We start from the raw sequence: 15934 nt of genomic DNA, 5'->3' as shown, positions 1-15934 counted from the left end.
ATTTGGACTTTAAAAGCTACTTTATTAAACTAGAAAAGGAAGGGAGGACGTTGTTCATATTCAATAACAAGAGATCAAACAGGGATTAAACTAAACAAGGCAACTTTTAGGCAATATTATTTGTTTTGTTAGTACCTGGTGTTGCAGGTTTGGGTAAAGATTGGTAAACACTGGTGTTAAAACTGCTGCTGATGGGAACATGGTTGGAGGAGTTGGACACCTGACGACGTTGATTTCTCAACTTTTCTTCCCGTCTCCACTTTGCTCTTCTGTTGGAAAACCAAACCTATGAATATTACAACAAAAAAAACTATTAATCCAGTGTCAAGACAATTTGTCCCCAAAAGCTGTCCAAATACAGCCCCCCCCCCAAAAAAAAAAAAAAACCAGGGCATTTTTAATGCATTCGTACAGGAGGACGCCATCTACAGGATGTAATTAAAAAAAAAATAATAAAGAAAATTCCATCATTGTTTCTTAAATGGCATGTTTTAAGGTTTCAATTACTATGAATAAAATATTTTTCTTCCATCACTCTTGGGCCTTGTCTACACGTAGCCGGACTTTTTTTAAACAGCCGAATATTACTCCCCCACTCTGTGTTGGAATACACATCCACGTTTGTTAATAACGCAGCCAACTACACCGCGGGAGGGCATTTTCAAGCGCATGCCAAGCCTCAAGGGGCCGCAGTAGTTAGTCTCGCCAAATACTGTCCATATCCTTTAATTCACACTGTTTAGATTAGATGATGCTAAATATTATCATTTTTTGGCGTAAATAGTTTTGGGTGGTAAATATTAGAAAGTTAACTTAATCTGTTAGATCATTGCAACAGATTTTAAAAGCAGGACAAAGTAGCATATTACAAAACACACATTTTGTCAAAAATAAACAAAAGCAGGGGAGCGAGAGGCTCTTGACTATGTTTGCCTCGGGCATCAAATTGACTAGCTATGGCCCTTGACTGAGCCAAGTGTGCTCATTCGCGTCTCGTGCATTGATGACGAGAGGCAGCGCTGGCCATCGACACTTTATACGTATGTCGTGGTAGTATGCTTCAATTGTGCAAAGATATTTTCACACATATATTGGGGTTCTTTTCCTCAGTTGGCAATGAGGGGATTGGTGAGATGACGAGCGGGCAGCACGAAGGCTGAACAATGCCGTGTCTCCAAGTAAAATGTTGGCCAACACATTGCAACTATTTTTGTTAGTTTTCAACCAATTTGAGTAATTTCACCTGTGTGTTGTTTTTTTAAATATCCTGAGCAATAAGTGTTACAGGAGTAACGGTTAGCGTATACTTCACTTGTCACCATGGAAATAAGCCACAACTCGACGGTAGTCGAATAATTAACAGAGACCAAGTCCTCTGCAGGTGCAATATTATATTAGCAAGATACATCAACATTACTGTATTTCTCAGTCGCTTTGGTACATTTCCCAGATCAGAATTGAAATTTGTAATACTCTATGGACATTCTTAAAAAATTTCATATAAATAGCAAAACATAATGGTTCCCTTGCAAAAGCCATGTCATGTCATCTTCCAAACCGCTTATCCTATACAGGGTCGCGGGGAGTTGCTGGAGCCTATCCCAGCCGTCAATGGGCGAAGGCAGACTACACCCCGAACTGGTCGCCAGCCAGTCGCAGGGCACACATAGACACTGTCACTGAGCGGGAATCGATCCCACGCTGCCCGCACACAACTCAGGCGTGTGTACCACTACACTATCAGCGAACTCCTTGCAAAAGCCATTTTTTAAAAAAATCTCAAAAACCATACATCGCTCCAAAGTAAATGTTTGTGTCATTAAATATGTCAGTGCCATCAGAAAACAAGTCTTTATGTCATTATTTACATTTAAGACAGTCAAATTGCTGAGTAATGTTGTCAATATAACAGTGTACTGTGGAGGCATGTGCTGGTGTAAACTGCCAATTAAATTTTGATGACAATTATTCTAAACTGAAAGTTACACCATTGTGTATGTAGAAGATTGACTGGGAAAGATTCACATTTCACTTCAACTGTTTACATGGAGCCATGTATCCCAATCAGAAAGGATCCCAATGACCAATCAGAATGAAAATGCTCCATATAAACACGTCAATCAGAATAAAAAGCCCAATCCGAATGGATTTTCATTTGGATTCACAGGGGTGGTATATTCCTTTTGCCAATCCAAACGAGCGTCATGTAAATTTCAATCGAATGGCCACGCTTCGTACGGTCTGCGCATGCTCTGTCTTGATGTAAATGCATAGTGACATCGTTGTATATGCACTTTAAAATGGCAGTGTCTTACCAGAGATCGTCTGCGATGCGAAAACTTGTTTTAAAGTACTCCTAACTTGTTTTTATCAAGATGCTACTTTAATAAAAGTGTTAAAACAATAGTGAATACGGTGCTAAATAGATGAATGAACTCCATCTTGATAGATCACACGTTTACAAACGGACGATTGGAATAGATCACGTCACATGTAAACAGGTGACCAGAGAGCTTAATTTGGAATGATTTCATTCCGAATGACAAAAAAGTCTCCATGAAAACCCGGCTACTAGTGTGATACAGAAGGAAAAGACAGTACTGCATAGAAAAAAAATGAATACAAAAAAAGTAGAAATGTGAACACTGGACAATCGCTTTTGGAAAATAGCCCTGCTATAAATCCCCCCCCCCCCCCCCCCCCACACACACACACACATATAGACCAGCCTGGATGGTTTTGTGTTTTGTCATGCTGGTCTTGCTTGTGTCACTAGTTAGCAAGACCAGCAGGAAAATTTTTTTAAATAAATTCAAACTGCTTAAAATATGCATCGATGTAAACAATAAAAAAAAAACTATCAAAATTTGGATCACAAAAGTATTTGTAATGATAACAGTCAAATCTATTGTACATTTTCATGTTCTGGCACTAACAAAACAGAACAAGACAAAAATATAGTTGAACAGTCAAAATTATTAGTTCATTTTCAAAGTTTTTTTGTAAAATTACAAAAGTTTACTGTTTGTAACCAGAGGTGGGTAATCCAGGTCCAGAAATTAAAAACCCTGCCACAGTTTGGTTTTCTCCACAGGTGCTTCTGCTCAACCGGCAGGTAAACGAGCTCACTTGATTAGAAGCACCTGTGGCTAAAGCGGAACCGTGGCAGGGCTTTTACTTTCTGGACCTGGATTACCCACCTCTGTTTGTAACAAGGACAAAATGCAGATGTTAAAATAAAAACATATTTTGGTTTTGAAAGCAGTCCTTCCTTTTGGTAAAAAAAAAGATTATAAAAAAAAAAAACGGATCAAAATCGGGAACTGAAAACTGGTTCGAATTGTAGCTTGAGTGAATCGTTACATCACTAATGAAAACAGGTCTGTTTGAATCTTGAATCATGCTCCTGGTCAGCAAGACCAACACAAAAACATGACATAACAGAGTTGGGCTATGCTGTTTTTTTGTTTTGTTTTTTGTTTTTTTAGCAGAGAGTACATGCAAGCTGTATGAATTACAGTGCAGTCTTCCGAAACCTTATGTTCCTGGCTTTTGGGCCACAAATTCAAATTCTCATCCACATCACAACAATTATCTTCTATTGCTGTGAATCATATCAGAAAACAGGTTGCTGATTAATTGAACTAATGCTTCACACATGTCCCTTAATTAGAAAAAGTCAAGATCAACCTGTGAAAAAAAAGTCCAATGAAAATGTATTGTATAGAAACACATTTGACATATTATGACACTTGTACGACCATTTTGCATGTAAAGACTGATGAACGAATACCAAATTGTTGTGGGGTTTTTGAGACGCTTAACTCATTAGAATACATTTTGAACAACATGACATAAGCAATTGATAAAGTAGGAAACATCAAAAAAATGGACATAATCATTGCATGGATGTACCAAAACATTTGAAACTTTTTCATAGAAATGGGAAACTGCTTTTTTGACGTGCACGAGTGACACAACAAGAGAGCAAGTAGTTTTGAGAAATTCAATTCTGATCTGAGAAATGTACCAAAGCAACAGAGAAAAACTGTAATAATAATAACGTAGGACCCAAGACTAGGTGAAATTAACCAAGTGGGTGTTTTGGAGTAAGGTCTGTGTGGCAATTGATTACATAACACCGGCGCATTTCAGTCTGATGAATGCTCCCACACTTTCACCATTATCTCCTTGAACAAATTTTTCTATCTCGCTCTGTCAACCACATATGCCAAATCAACTTTTCAATTTTTTTGTACGAGGCGACTATGAACATGCCAAATGCCAATGACGCTCATTTTCAAATGTTTTATTTACATGCCCTGCGGCAATATGACTGACTGCAGGACATAGGCTGCTGCAATATGATTGGCTGCTGCATCCAGAAAGGACACACCCTACAGCATCCTGTTGGGAATGGCAGTATCTGACATAAGTGTGGCAGCGTTGTTCTGAATCCCAACTATACTAACCCAAACAAACGTGACTGTTTTTATTTTGTACAAATGTAATACATATTTGTAAGGGTCACCTTGTATAATTCGTGAAGCCTTTCCCGCCTGGATACAGCAGCCAATAATATTGCAGCGGGGCATGTCCTGCCCAAAAAATCAGCTGGAATTCCTTGCTGCCCGTGAAATCCGTCCTTCAAAAACACGGTATTTCATTCCACTTCTATGCGGATGACTGTCAAATCTATGTCCTGCTGAGCAAAAAAGACGCTTTTCTCCTTAAGACCACATTCTTCACCACGAAAGACCGATACAGAGTCTGCATCACAGCAGATGCTGAACTGATCCTCGTGTTGATCTCATGCTCCATTCTACCCTCACTCATGAAGAAGACCCTAAGATACTTGAACCCCTTCACTAGGGGCAGGATCTCATCCCCGACCTGGAGAGGGCACTCCACCCTTTTCCAACTAAGGACCATGGTCTCAGATTTGGAGGTGCCGATTTTCATCCCAAGCACTTCACACTCGGCTGCAAACCACTCCAGTGAGAATTGGAGATCGTGGCTTGAAGAAGCCAGCAGTACCACATCATCTTTAAAGGGTAGAGATGCAATACTGAGACCACCAAACTGGACAGCCTCAACGCCTCGGCTGCGCCTAAAAATTCTGTCTATCAGGGAAGCCCAGACTTCCCTCCCCCCCACTTGTAACTGTCGGAAAAAAGTCCAAATTGAACATAACCAAACCAATCCCACATGCTGTCTTTGCCAAATTCCTGCCACATGCTTCACAGAGGAAATAACCTACTTCATGTGTTATGACAGCATAGGCTCATACAGTATACACCCAAATTTACACAGTTAGCACAAATCGAAAAGTGTGTGAACCAAAACACACACCTGTATTCGTGCCTCAGGTAGGTCTATTTTGTTGGCAAGACGTTCTCGGGCGAACACATCTGGATAGTGAGTTCGCTCAAATTCTGCAACAAAAACATTTTGCTTCATTAAATATTTGTCATGTTGATGGAATTCCAATGGTAGTGTTTAAAAAATATGAGATCAAAAATTTGTGTTATTTCGCAGCTGCCCTTAAAGGGAAGTCAACCGAAAAAAAAATTTGCAATAATATGTTCGATGAGCTTTCACTCTAATCATGGCATTCTGATTAATATCACGTTTGTGGAATATGAGTTAAGCAGAAAAATCCACTCATTTTTATCCATCTCAGGGGACGTCCATTTTGTCACTTCTGTCGACGAAAAATGGCATAACAGTCTCGCAGGGCTCAGGTAACGACCAATCACAGCCCAACTGTTTTCTGAAGCTGAGCCATGATTGGTCGTTACCTGAGCCCTGAGCAAATGTGATGTCATTTTCAGGTCAAAAAGGTATGTGGTCATATTTGCTGGGTGAGGAAAAAATCTTTTGCTTCTGTAGCTTGTCTGATCTATGAGACTCTGAAGGCATATACAGTACACTAGTATTTGGTCACACCCATTCTCCGTGGTAAGTCCAGTGACATACAAGACAGAATGTAGTCCTCATGGAGTGTATCAAGTTTAATACCTAGCACGGCTTGATGAATGCATTTAAAGTGACTAAGAACTGCTGCATAAATAGATGCCCACCTTTTTCAAGTGCTTCTATTTGGTCTTGGGTGAATGATGTTCTGTTTCTCTGTAGTTTCCTCTTCAGCTGAAGCCTCATTTGAGTCTCCTCCGAATCTTCACTGTTGGAACTAGCTGATATTGTGTTTTCTGCTCCTTCTGCTTGCGAACACAAATCTTCTGGAAACAAGAATATTAGTTGTTTTAAACTTCCCACTAATATTATGCTGCATACTGCAGTATATGGAAAAAGAGCACATGTTGCTTTTTGTGTCATCTATTGAAAAAAACCCAAACTCAATTGGCTCCTTTTGAAGCAGCTGTCTCATGATTAAACTCCTTACTTTATCTATCTGACGATAAGTGTGGCGACTCCGGCCGCTTTCACTTGTACCTGCATTTTTATGCTGTCATATTGTCTTCGTTCTTAAAGTCAAATTCGTTTTAATTCCACCATTTTGTATAGGAAAAATGATTTTGAATAAATTGAAAGTAGGTCAGCATCCCAAAAAGGATTTCGTTTGATTTCAGAGACTCCACCATACTTGGCTTAATACCAAAGCAAAAGTCCCAGACGTCTTGGATATTTAGATTCTTTTCAATAAAGGTATTATTCAAGTGAGTGAGGAATAAGAGCAGTTCACTTGATCACAACATGTAATTTCTAAACAGATTGGCGCTTGACTCCAGCTCCCCATGGAACCCATGTTATTTGTGGTCCTGGTCTAATTATTCATTATTCCCAGCAGACAGAGAATGCAAACAAGAATAAAGCCATTGCTCAGTGTCACAGTCAGTCAGGCAGAAACAGACACAAATGGCGCAAGACACCACCTTTTTTCTCCCCAATACACACACATATGCACACAATGGCAGAGACATACTATAGACTGACTGTTCGAATCCCAAAGTGCTGCTGAAAGAGGAGGAGCAACAGACTCCCACAGCAATTTGGTCTCTTTGGAGGAAGCAAAGGAGCTCCAACAATTCAAGCTCTAACACGTCTGTTTAGTGTGCGTATATATATATATATATATATATATATATATATATATATATACACACACACACACACACACACACACACACACATATATATGTGTATATATATATATATATATATATATATATATATATATATATATATATATATATATATATATATATATGTGTATATATATGTGTATATATATATATATATATATATATATATATATATATATATATATACATATACATACACACACACACACAGTTTTTATGGTCGGAAGGGTTTACAAAATTCTTGGTTCAGGTCAATTTTCGTTTTATGGGGTTTTTGGTTTGATTATGCGTTGACTTGATTTTGTAGGTAAATGTGAACAAGTATGTTCACAGCATTATGTTTAATTACTCTTACTATTATTTACATGATTCCTTTTCTATCTATGCCAGTGACATATAATGGCATGCATAACAAATAACTTCTCTTCACTTGGATGGCGAAAGGTACAACCAACCTGTGTATCCTGTGTAACCTGTTGCCATTCATACAACAGAGTAAAGAAAAAGTCGACTAAGATGTGTCATATTTTATATGGATAGTGTAATAATTATGTGTATTATTAATGGTATACATGTCTCAATTAGCTCAGATCATCACTGGATATGAACACACGCAGTTTCATCGTTTTGATTATCAACACCACCACACTGAATTTCCAATGAAACGAACAAGATGTGCTTTAATTGCAGACTTTTATCTTTAATTTGAGAGGATTGACGCAACACCCAAATCAGGTATTACTGTAGGACAGTTACTTGGTCTATATTTATATGCCTCTAATTATTTATTATTTATTTTTTACAATGGGGGTCGGCTAGCTACAGGCTAGCATCGATTATCCTCGGATTAAACCGAGTTTCCGTGAGAAGCACCTCAGTCATGAACATAGCGGTTTCCATCCATCCATCCATCCATCCATCCATTATCGATACCGCTTATCCTCACAAGGGTCGCGGGGAGTGCTAGAGCCTATCCCAGCAGTCTTCGGGCTGTAGGTGGGGGACACCCAGAATTGGTTGCCAGCCAATCACACGGCACACAGAAGACAAACATCCGCACTCACAATCATTCCTAGGGGCAATTTAGAGAGTCCAATCAATTTACCATGCATGTTTTTGGAATGTGGGAGGAAACCGGAGTACCCGGAGAAAACCCACGCAGGCACAGGGAGAACATGCAAACTCCACACAGGGAGGCCGGAGCCGGGATCGAACCCACGACCTCTGAAGCGGTTTCCAGCCATTTCTAATTCCAACATTCGCTTTATTAACCCGACATCTTGTGTTGGGTATACAGTATAAAAACTCATGTAGCAATGGTTTCTGATGCTAACGCAAATGGAGCAGGGAAAAAAAAGTAGCCTCTGAGGTTGGATATTCCCGACAGCAATATGATTGGCTGCCACGTCACTGGAAGGATATGACGCACATGTCACGATGCGCTGCTGTAACTATAGACGCCATTGGCGTAACCATGCTCACTGCCATCTTGGATTAGCGCTCATGAAGGGGGAAAAAAAAAAGAGGGAATTGCCGGAATAACTCTGATTGAACCGAAAGTTTTGGACCGATTTTTTCAAAAAACCTTCCCCCCTAATATATATATATATATATATATATATATATGTATACAGATAATCTGCGGACTTCAACCTCCTGCATGGACTCTAGCAAACCTTCTTCTTCCACCATGTCAAAGACTTATATACGGATTTTAATGGAAATGAGTGGAGCCGCTTATCACCATGTTCACACCTACAACGACGGAAATGTCGAAAATGGTCACGAAAATGGTCCGTTAAACATGAATACCTATTTAAAAGCTTTAAAATTGAACTACCTGCCCTGACTGAATGAAATGGAATGAATGGAATGATATGCAAGGCCAGGATCAGCCACCTCTGTACTCACTGAAACCCAGAACACGACCACCATCCTCACTACTGAGGGTTCCCAAGAGACTACCTTTCCTAGCCTGTTTTGCACTTTAAGTAACTGGAGTGGTAACTACAGTATCATTGCAAGCTTAGAAGAGGTAAGAGTCAGTTTCTTACCTGTGATAGTGAGTGTCGACCCAGGGTACCACCCAGTGCGCCCACCCCAGGTAGCTTGTCCATTGAGCATCTTTAGCTTTTCAAACACCCCCTCATTTATTACTTGCTGCTTGTCACTGGCCAGGTTCCTGAGTACTCGATTTATTGAGGAAACCTGACCAAAAAGACAAAATGGTTACATTATTTAATGTCCCAAATTTTGCTTAATGTTTTCACATACGTGGATCAACAAACAAAAGCTGAGGCAGCACAGCTGGAAGTATCTTGATGTTGTAATATATCATACAATATTATAGTACTGTTGCACGAGTCAATGTTTCCTATAGGACATGTTCTTGATTCAAGGCAAATATTTATTTGCAATAGTATCCATTTATAAAATGTTATTAATATATCATCCTATACATAAAATATGTATGCAATATTACACAAATGTAGCACTGTCCAATGATCCACCCTAGTCTAAGCCACAACATGGGTCAATTAAAGGTATTATAATGCAAAGGTATATGTTAAAAGTTAAGTAAGCAAGTCCTTATGTGGTTAAAATAGTCACAAACATTATACTGTCAACAATCAAGTTCCAGCAGCATGCCTGCCTAAACAAATGTGTTTTTGACTGCTTTTTAAAAAATGACTACTCTCTTGGCTTGAATGGAAGGTAAGACACTTGTAATCAATATTAGTATGATAACCATTTACATCAATATTCAAGTTTGATAAGCTATGCCTGTCATCAACAATGTGGAAAAATAAAACCTTACACTAGGTATATTGTCGTTAGTGCAGGCTTCCTCTGCCAACAGCCTGTCTCTGATCTCCCAGGCAAAGATTGATGGACACTCTCTCTTGTACAGAGCAATTTTGCCTACAACTTCTGGAGTGGCCACCCTGGGTTTACTTCCTCCAATTGCTCGAGGGCGAATAGAACCTGTCTCGTAATACCGGCCCAAGATCTTACTCACACAGCCGTTAGATACCTGGACAAGATACACATATAACACACACGATGTTTGCTGAATAAAAGTGTTTGATAGATGATTGTAAAACAAACTGCATCAGTGGATTAAGAGTCCATTTGTTGCCTGATGGGCAACAAATAGTGAACACTAGAGTCATTTCAAATAGTACGGCAAACAAATTTATGTATCTGTTTATTTCAGTGCAACCCGTGAAACTAAATAAAATGCTTCAGTAAATAGTAAATGATACATGAACAGGAGGCTAGCGTTGTACACTGGGCGTACCTGCAAAATTCTGGATATGTCACATGGTCGAGCTCCGCTGTGGGCCAGCTCCACTATCTTCTGCCTGGTGGAGTCAGGCAAAGGTCTCCCATTCACAAAGACACCTCCAAGCTGGTTTACTCCACTGTGACCTACACTCACAAAAAACAAAACACTGAATTTACAGGAGCAGAAGCTTGATGACAATGACTTGTCGAATTACAACGAGCTGGTTTGTCACAATTAATTGACCATGCAATCGTAAAACGTGCATGCCATTATCCCACATCCGTTGGCAAAATGAGAGGCCCTTTACATGCTGTATAGTTTTATTGATGATACTGTATAGGGAATAATGTCTCTAAATGGATTCAACAGTGGACCCTCTTTATTCACAGGGGATGGGGACCAGGTCGACCCGCGTACAGCAAAGGTTCACTAATAATTGACACTCTGTTAAAGGGGGCGAACGGTGTCGAGGAGTGGTGTGGTGACCCAAATACAGGAATGTGAGACATGTGATAGGTTTAGGTGTTTCTAATAATAGTGACGGATGACGTGGGCGCTGGTGACACAGGGATGGACGTAGCGGGTGACACAGGGCTGGACGTGGTGGAAGACACAGGACTGGACGTGGCGGAAGACACATGGCTGGATGTGGCGGGAGACACAGGGCTGGACGTAGCGGGAGACACATGTCTGGACGTGGTGGGAGACACAGGGCTGGACATGGCGGGAGACACAGGGCTGGATATGACCGTAGAAGCAGTGCTGGACGTGACTGGAGAAGCTGTACTTGACAAGATCGGGGAAGCTGGACTTGACGAGATCAAGGCGAAACATAATTATCCTAACAAGACTTCACACCCGTGAAGACACAGACAGACTAGGACAGCAGACACTGACATAGACAAACCAGGACTGCCTAGACTCTGACATCAACAATGACCCGACAAGGACTCAACAAAAACTAGGAACTCAAATACAAGCATACTTGACGAGACAACTAGAAACACCTGGACAAGGCACATGAGGTAGGAGGGAGCTGATTGGCTAACACTAGGGAGTGGAATGCACACTGATGGACACAATAATCACTGACGAGACAGACACAGACACACTGAGAACACAAAACAAAACAAAACAAAACGCAAACCAAACATGACCCTCCCCCCTCAAGGGACGTCCCTAAAAACAAAAAAACCCCAAAAAAGACCGAGTGGGCGGAAGGGGGCCTGGAGGTGGGATCAGAGCCCGTCAATCAAAGGCCGTTGGGCGTTCATCCCGGAGGCAAGGTGGCCATTGCGCTTGCGCCGTCGGAACAGGGAACGGAGGATGGCCGCGAGGACGTGCGCCACCAGAACAAGGAAGGTAGGGCGGCCGCAGGACGTGCACCGCCGGAATGGACGGCGGTTGCAGGACGTGTGCCGCCGGAACGGGAATGGAGGGCGGCTGCAGGACGGATGCCGCCGGAACAGGGAACGCAGGGCGGCCGCAGGATGGGCGCCGCCGGAACAGGGAGCAAGTGGCGGCCGCAGGATGTGCGCTGCCGGGACAGGAACAGAGGACAGATGCATCTGCCAAGGAGTCGGCGCAGGGGGCTGCAGCTGCCGAGGAACCGGCGCCGGCATGGGGACTTGCAGCTGCCGAGGAGCAGGCGCAGGGATGGGGACTTTCAGCTGCCGATGAGCCGGCACGGGGACGGGGACTTGCAGCTGCCGCGGAAATGGGCCTGCTGGGTCCCTTTGTGGTCGGGTCATTCTGTCATGGGATGCGAACGGTGTCGAGGAGTGAGGAATGTGAGACATGGGACATAGGTGTTTTTAATCATAAGTGACGGATGACGTGAGCACTGGAGACACAGGGCTGGATGTAGCGCGAGACACAGGGCTGGACGTGGCGGGAGACACAGGGCTGGAAGTGGCGGCAGACACAGGGCTGTATGTGGCGGAAGGCACAGGGCTCGATGTGGCGGAAGACACATAGCTGGATTATACTATGCCAGGAGACACATGGCAGATTTTAACACCAAGGGCTCAACAGTATATTCTTGCCAAGCGCAAATGCTGGTGCATAGTGTTGGTGTTTTCGCAGCACCAAGCCTGGCATATTTCGAAAAGGGGAGTTTACGCCGTTGTGGGCGTGACCACAGCCGACTTGCTTTATAGCCATAATAGCCCTTCTCATTTCCTTTAAAATTGGTGCGCGAGTCTGTGACATGGCAGAATTAGAAGGCGCGCAAAGTGCGTTTATAAGGAATGGCAAGCATAGTTCCACTGGCGGATGCTGCAAAGTTGGCCAGGCCAATCACAGATCACCGCTGTGAAGTGGGCACTTGGATTTAAACTGCCTTCCACCACAATAAAATTTGCCCTTGTGTGGACACCCCCACAGACCCCCCCCCTACACACACACACATGCATACACATAATGGTGCTGCGGCCATGAGTGTTTTTACAGTTTTTCTCTCTCATTGGTTTGGCTCATTTTTTGAAACAGAAATGACATTTTCATAACATGACAAATAACATGGGCAAATCCCCAAACCACCTTGCAATTATTCACAACAGAATGTCATTTCTCATTGATTTCACCAAGTTACAAATGTCTTAGTATACTGTATGTCTCATGTGTCTCAATGCATCTTTGCAAATGGCTATGTACAGCCTGGAGTTTAGCACAATGAGCTCACGTTTAGCACATTTTCCAAATAAATACATCTTGTTCATTTTTAGTGGTTTTACAGGGTGGCAAGGGGTGGCAGCTTCCACCCCCACCTACAGTTTTGCCACCCCACCCTAATGAATCTATCAAACTAAATTAAATATATTATTCTTAATTTTCCTTATATTGTCTCCATTGAGTGTATAAATGTTTTAATAACCTGTTTAGAGTTTAATCCCACACTCCGACCCCCCTTCATTCAAGTAGAAAATGGTTGCATCCTACCACGGGTTGGCGCACCAATTAAGGAAAGCCTTCAGGAAGAGTTTTATGGGAGTCTGCGAGCTCCCGTCATCTCGATCTTTTAGGGTAAAGTGGTAATCTCCGATGTATCAGATCAGCCTTTTCCTAATCTTGGCCTCCCTACGACAATATCAAACATGTTTTATATAATCGGTAAGTCTTTCACTCTGTGCAGTGATTTGAGACAACCAACAACCAATAGAGAGATAACAAAACCGTAAATAGGAAACTACAATCACGAGAGACACATGAATGAGGGGGAACCACCGGCGAAAACGCAACTGCTCCGCAAAATGTGAGCATCCAAAAAAGAAGCAGGTAGTCACAACAGCCAAGCCTCTGAAAATCAGAGCTGGGCATTCCGCCTAGCCGACGGACCGGACCTGTCCGAACTTGCAGAAACAACTCCAGACACTACGACCGTCCACATATGAAGGATGTATTCTTTATTCGTTTTCCGAAGCCAAAAAATTCAGGGGGATAAATGTGAATGATTGGTCAACTTGTGCAGACATCCAAGTTTAACGGCAGCAAAGTGAAGCTTTTTCCCTTAATATGTAATAAACATTTCGCTGGGGGACATATGGTGTTACAAATGACAATCCCGACCCCTTGCTGGCCACTGCCTGCATCAAAGAGGTAAGCCATTTCGATAATTTTCTTTCTTTTTTGCTTGGAGGTTGGCCCTACTCCTCCTGCCTGATGTCAGTGAATAACCGAAAAATGTAAAGCCAGACTATTTTGTCCTATTCAGGTGCTCCAGTGAACTCCCCAAAATTCCCATAAGGCGATAAAGGACCGCACATTTTTAGTAAAAATGCCCAGCTCTGCTTAAAATTACAAGATACTGAATGTAACAGAAGTCCCTGATAGTGTTGTGGTACACACGCCTGAGTTGTGTGCGGGCAGTGTGGGATCGATTCCCGCTCAGTGACAGTGTCTATGTGTGCCCTGCGACTGGCTGGCGACCAGTTCGGGGTGTAGTCTGCCTTCGCCCATTGACGGCTGGGATAGGCTCCAGAAACTCCCCGCGACCCTATATAGGATAAGCGGTTTGGAAGATGACATGACATGACATGAATGTAACAGTTGAGGCTGCACATCTCTGACACATAAGAAACACTACTTTGAAAAATGTCAGTTTTTGTTTTGTTTTTTTATTTTGAATAGAATTTTTGATTTCATCTTAAGCATACATACATGTTGGAAATACAGTATTGTGCTGACTCCGGCCGTGGTAACCAGCTAATGTGTGACATGAGGAGCAGAATTTGGACCCAGCAGCAGAGAGGACACATAAGTGGAAAATTAAAAGTCTTTATATTAAAAATTATAAAGTAACAACAGAGAGCAAGGCTGGACACAGCATGCTATGGAAGAAAACTGGAAATTCTGACAACGTATCACTGAGCAACTCTAGTTTAAATACTGAAAGACATCAGGCCATGCCCAACCCTTTGTGACACAATGAAGGATCATTGCAACTGACAACATGAAGGACCAAAAGACAGTCACAAGAGTAACCTCCCCTCAATGGGCACCATTGGGTGGATGGTTTGGGGGTTGCGGAGTACTGTTGTGAATGTGCGAGGACTGTGTGAGGGAAATCTCAGTAGAAGTCCTGGAGAAGGTAAGGGTTGAGGATAAGCAACCTACAGACCAAGGAAGGTTCCTCATGGCCATGACCCTCGCTGTCACTATATATTGAAATCCCGACTTTGGCAACGCACATCCAAAATCTTCCAGACAGTGTCGGTGGGGCGACCATCAATGATCAGGGGTGGAGGAGGTTGTTATAGGAAGGAGGGCTGAGAAGGCTAGAGGAGACCTGCTTCAAGAGAGAAACATGAAAAGTGGGATGGACCTGGAGGGAGGCTGGCAGCTTTAGACGAATGGCAGATGAGTTAATGACCCTCTCAATTTCAAATGGTCCAATAAACCTGGGGGCTAGACTTCGGCCAGTTGACGGTTAAGATGGGCTATGCGGGAGAGTGCAGCTCTGGCATGCCTCCAAACGGCATGCCAACAGCGGAGATGGGCACGGACAGAGGGAACAGCGACCTCTTGCTCCTTGGAAGGGAACAGTGGGGGTTGATGCCTACAGGCGACCATAACCAGAGACATGTCAATGGAAGAGGCTCCAGGAGGCTGGATGATGGGCCAAGACACACCTTAGGGCTAACTCCAGGTCTTGATTGGCTTTCCTCAACCGTCCAATGGTCTGGGGATGATGAAGGAAGCCATTGTCCCCACTACCCCATTTCAAGAGGTGTGGCACTCACTTTTGTTTGGTAGGTAGTGCGGTCTGTGTGTGTGGGCAGGCTATACCAAGTGTTGGTAGTAGGTAGGTAGTTGGTTTGTTCGCAGACCCAGGCAGCTTGGCACAACAGTTAGAAACGGGTGGTTTGCGCTGGAGAAATTGATTTCCTGTCCAGTCCATGCAGGATGTAGATGCACATAATTATATTTACGGAACTGCAAGAAGACCCTTTCCGTCCGTAAAGTTGTCCAGGGAAATCACAGATCACCACTGGGAAGTGGGCACTTGGACATAGACCGTATTTCACCCTGATAGCATGCG

At 42.6% G+C, this 15934-nt stretch overlaps 1 protein-coding gene across 1 annotated transcript in view; it reads right to left on the bottom strand.

Annotated features, from left to right (window-relative positions):
• The window catches only part of pax6a (paired box 6a), a 48495-nt gene that overhangs the window by 7886 nt on the left and 24675 nt on the right, over positions 1 to 15934 (bottom strand). Inside the window, exons 3-8 of the mRNA XM_086028141.1 lie at positions 10408 to 10538; positions 9925 to 10140; positions 9161 to 9314; positions 6084 to 6242; positions 5353 to 5435; positions 136 to 286 (exon numbers count right to left, since the gene is read on the bottom strand). Coding sequence (XP_085884267.1) covers positions 136 to 286; positions 5353 to 5435; positions 6084 to 6242; positions 9161 to 9314; positions 9925 to 10140; positions 10408 to 10538 — 894 coding nt within the window. The remainder of the gene's footprint in view (positions 1 to 135; positions 287 to 5352; positions 5436 to 6083; positions 6243 to 9160; positions 9315 to 9924; positions 10141 to 10407; positions 10539 to 15934) is intronic.

The sequence above is a fragment of the Filicampus tigris genome, chromosome 4 (genome assembly GCF_054856515.1).
Source record: "Filicampus tigris isolate MCC_2025a chromosome 4, RoL_Ftig_1.0, whole genome shotgun sequence".
In the NCBI taxonomy this organism is placed as follows: domain Eukaryota; kingdom Metazoa; phylum Chordata; class Actinopteri; order Syngnathiformes; family Syngnathidae; genus Filicampus; species Filicampus tigris.
Note: the sequence above shows the minus strand (reverse complement) of the source record. Positions and strands in the feature narration are given on the sequence as shown.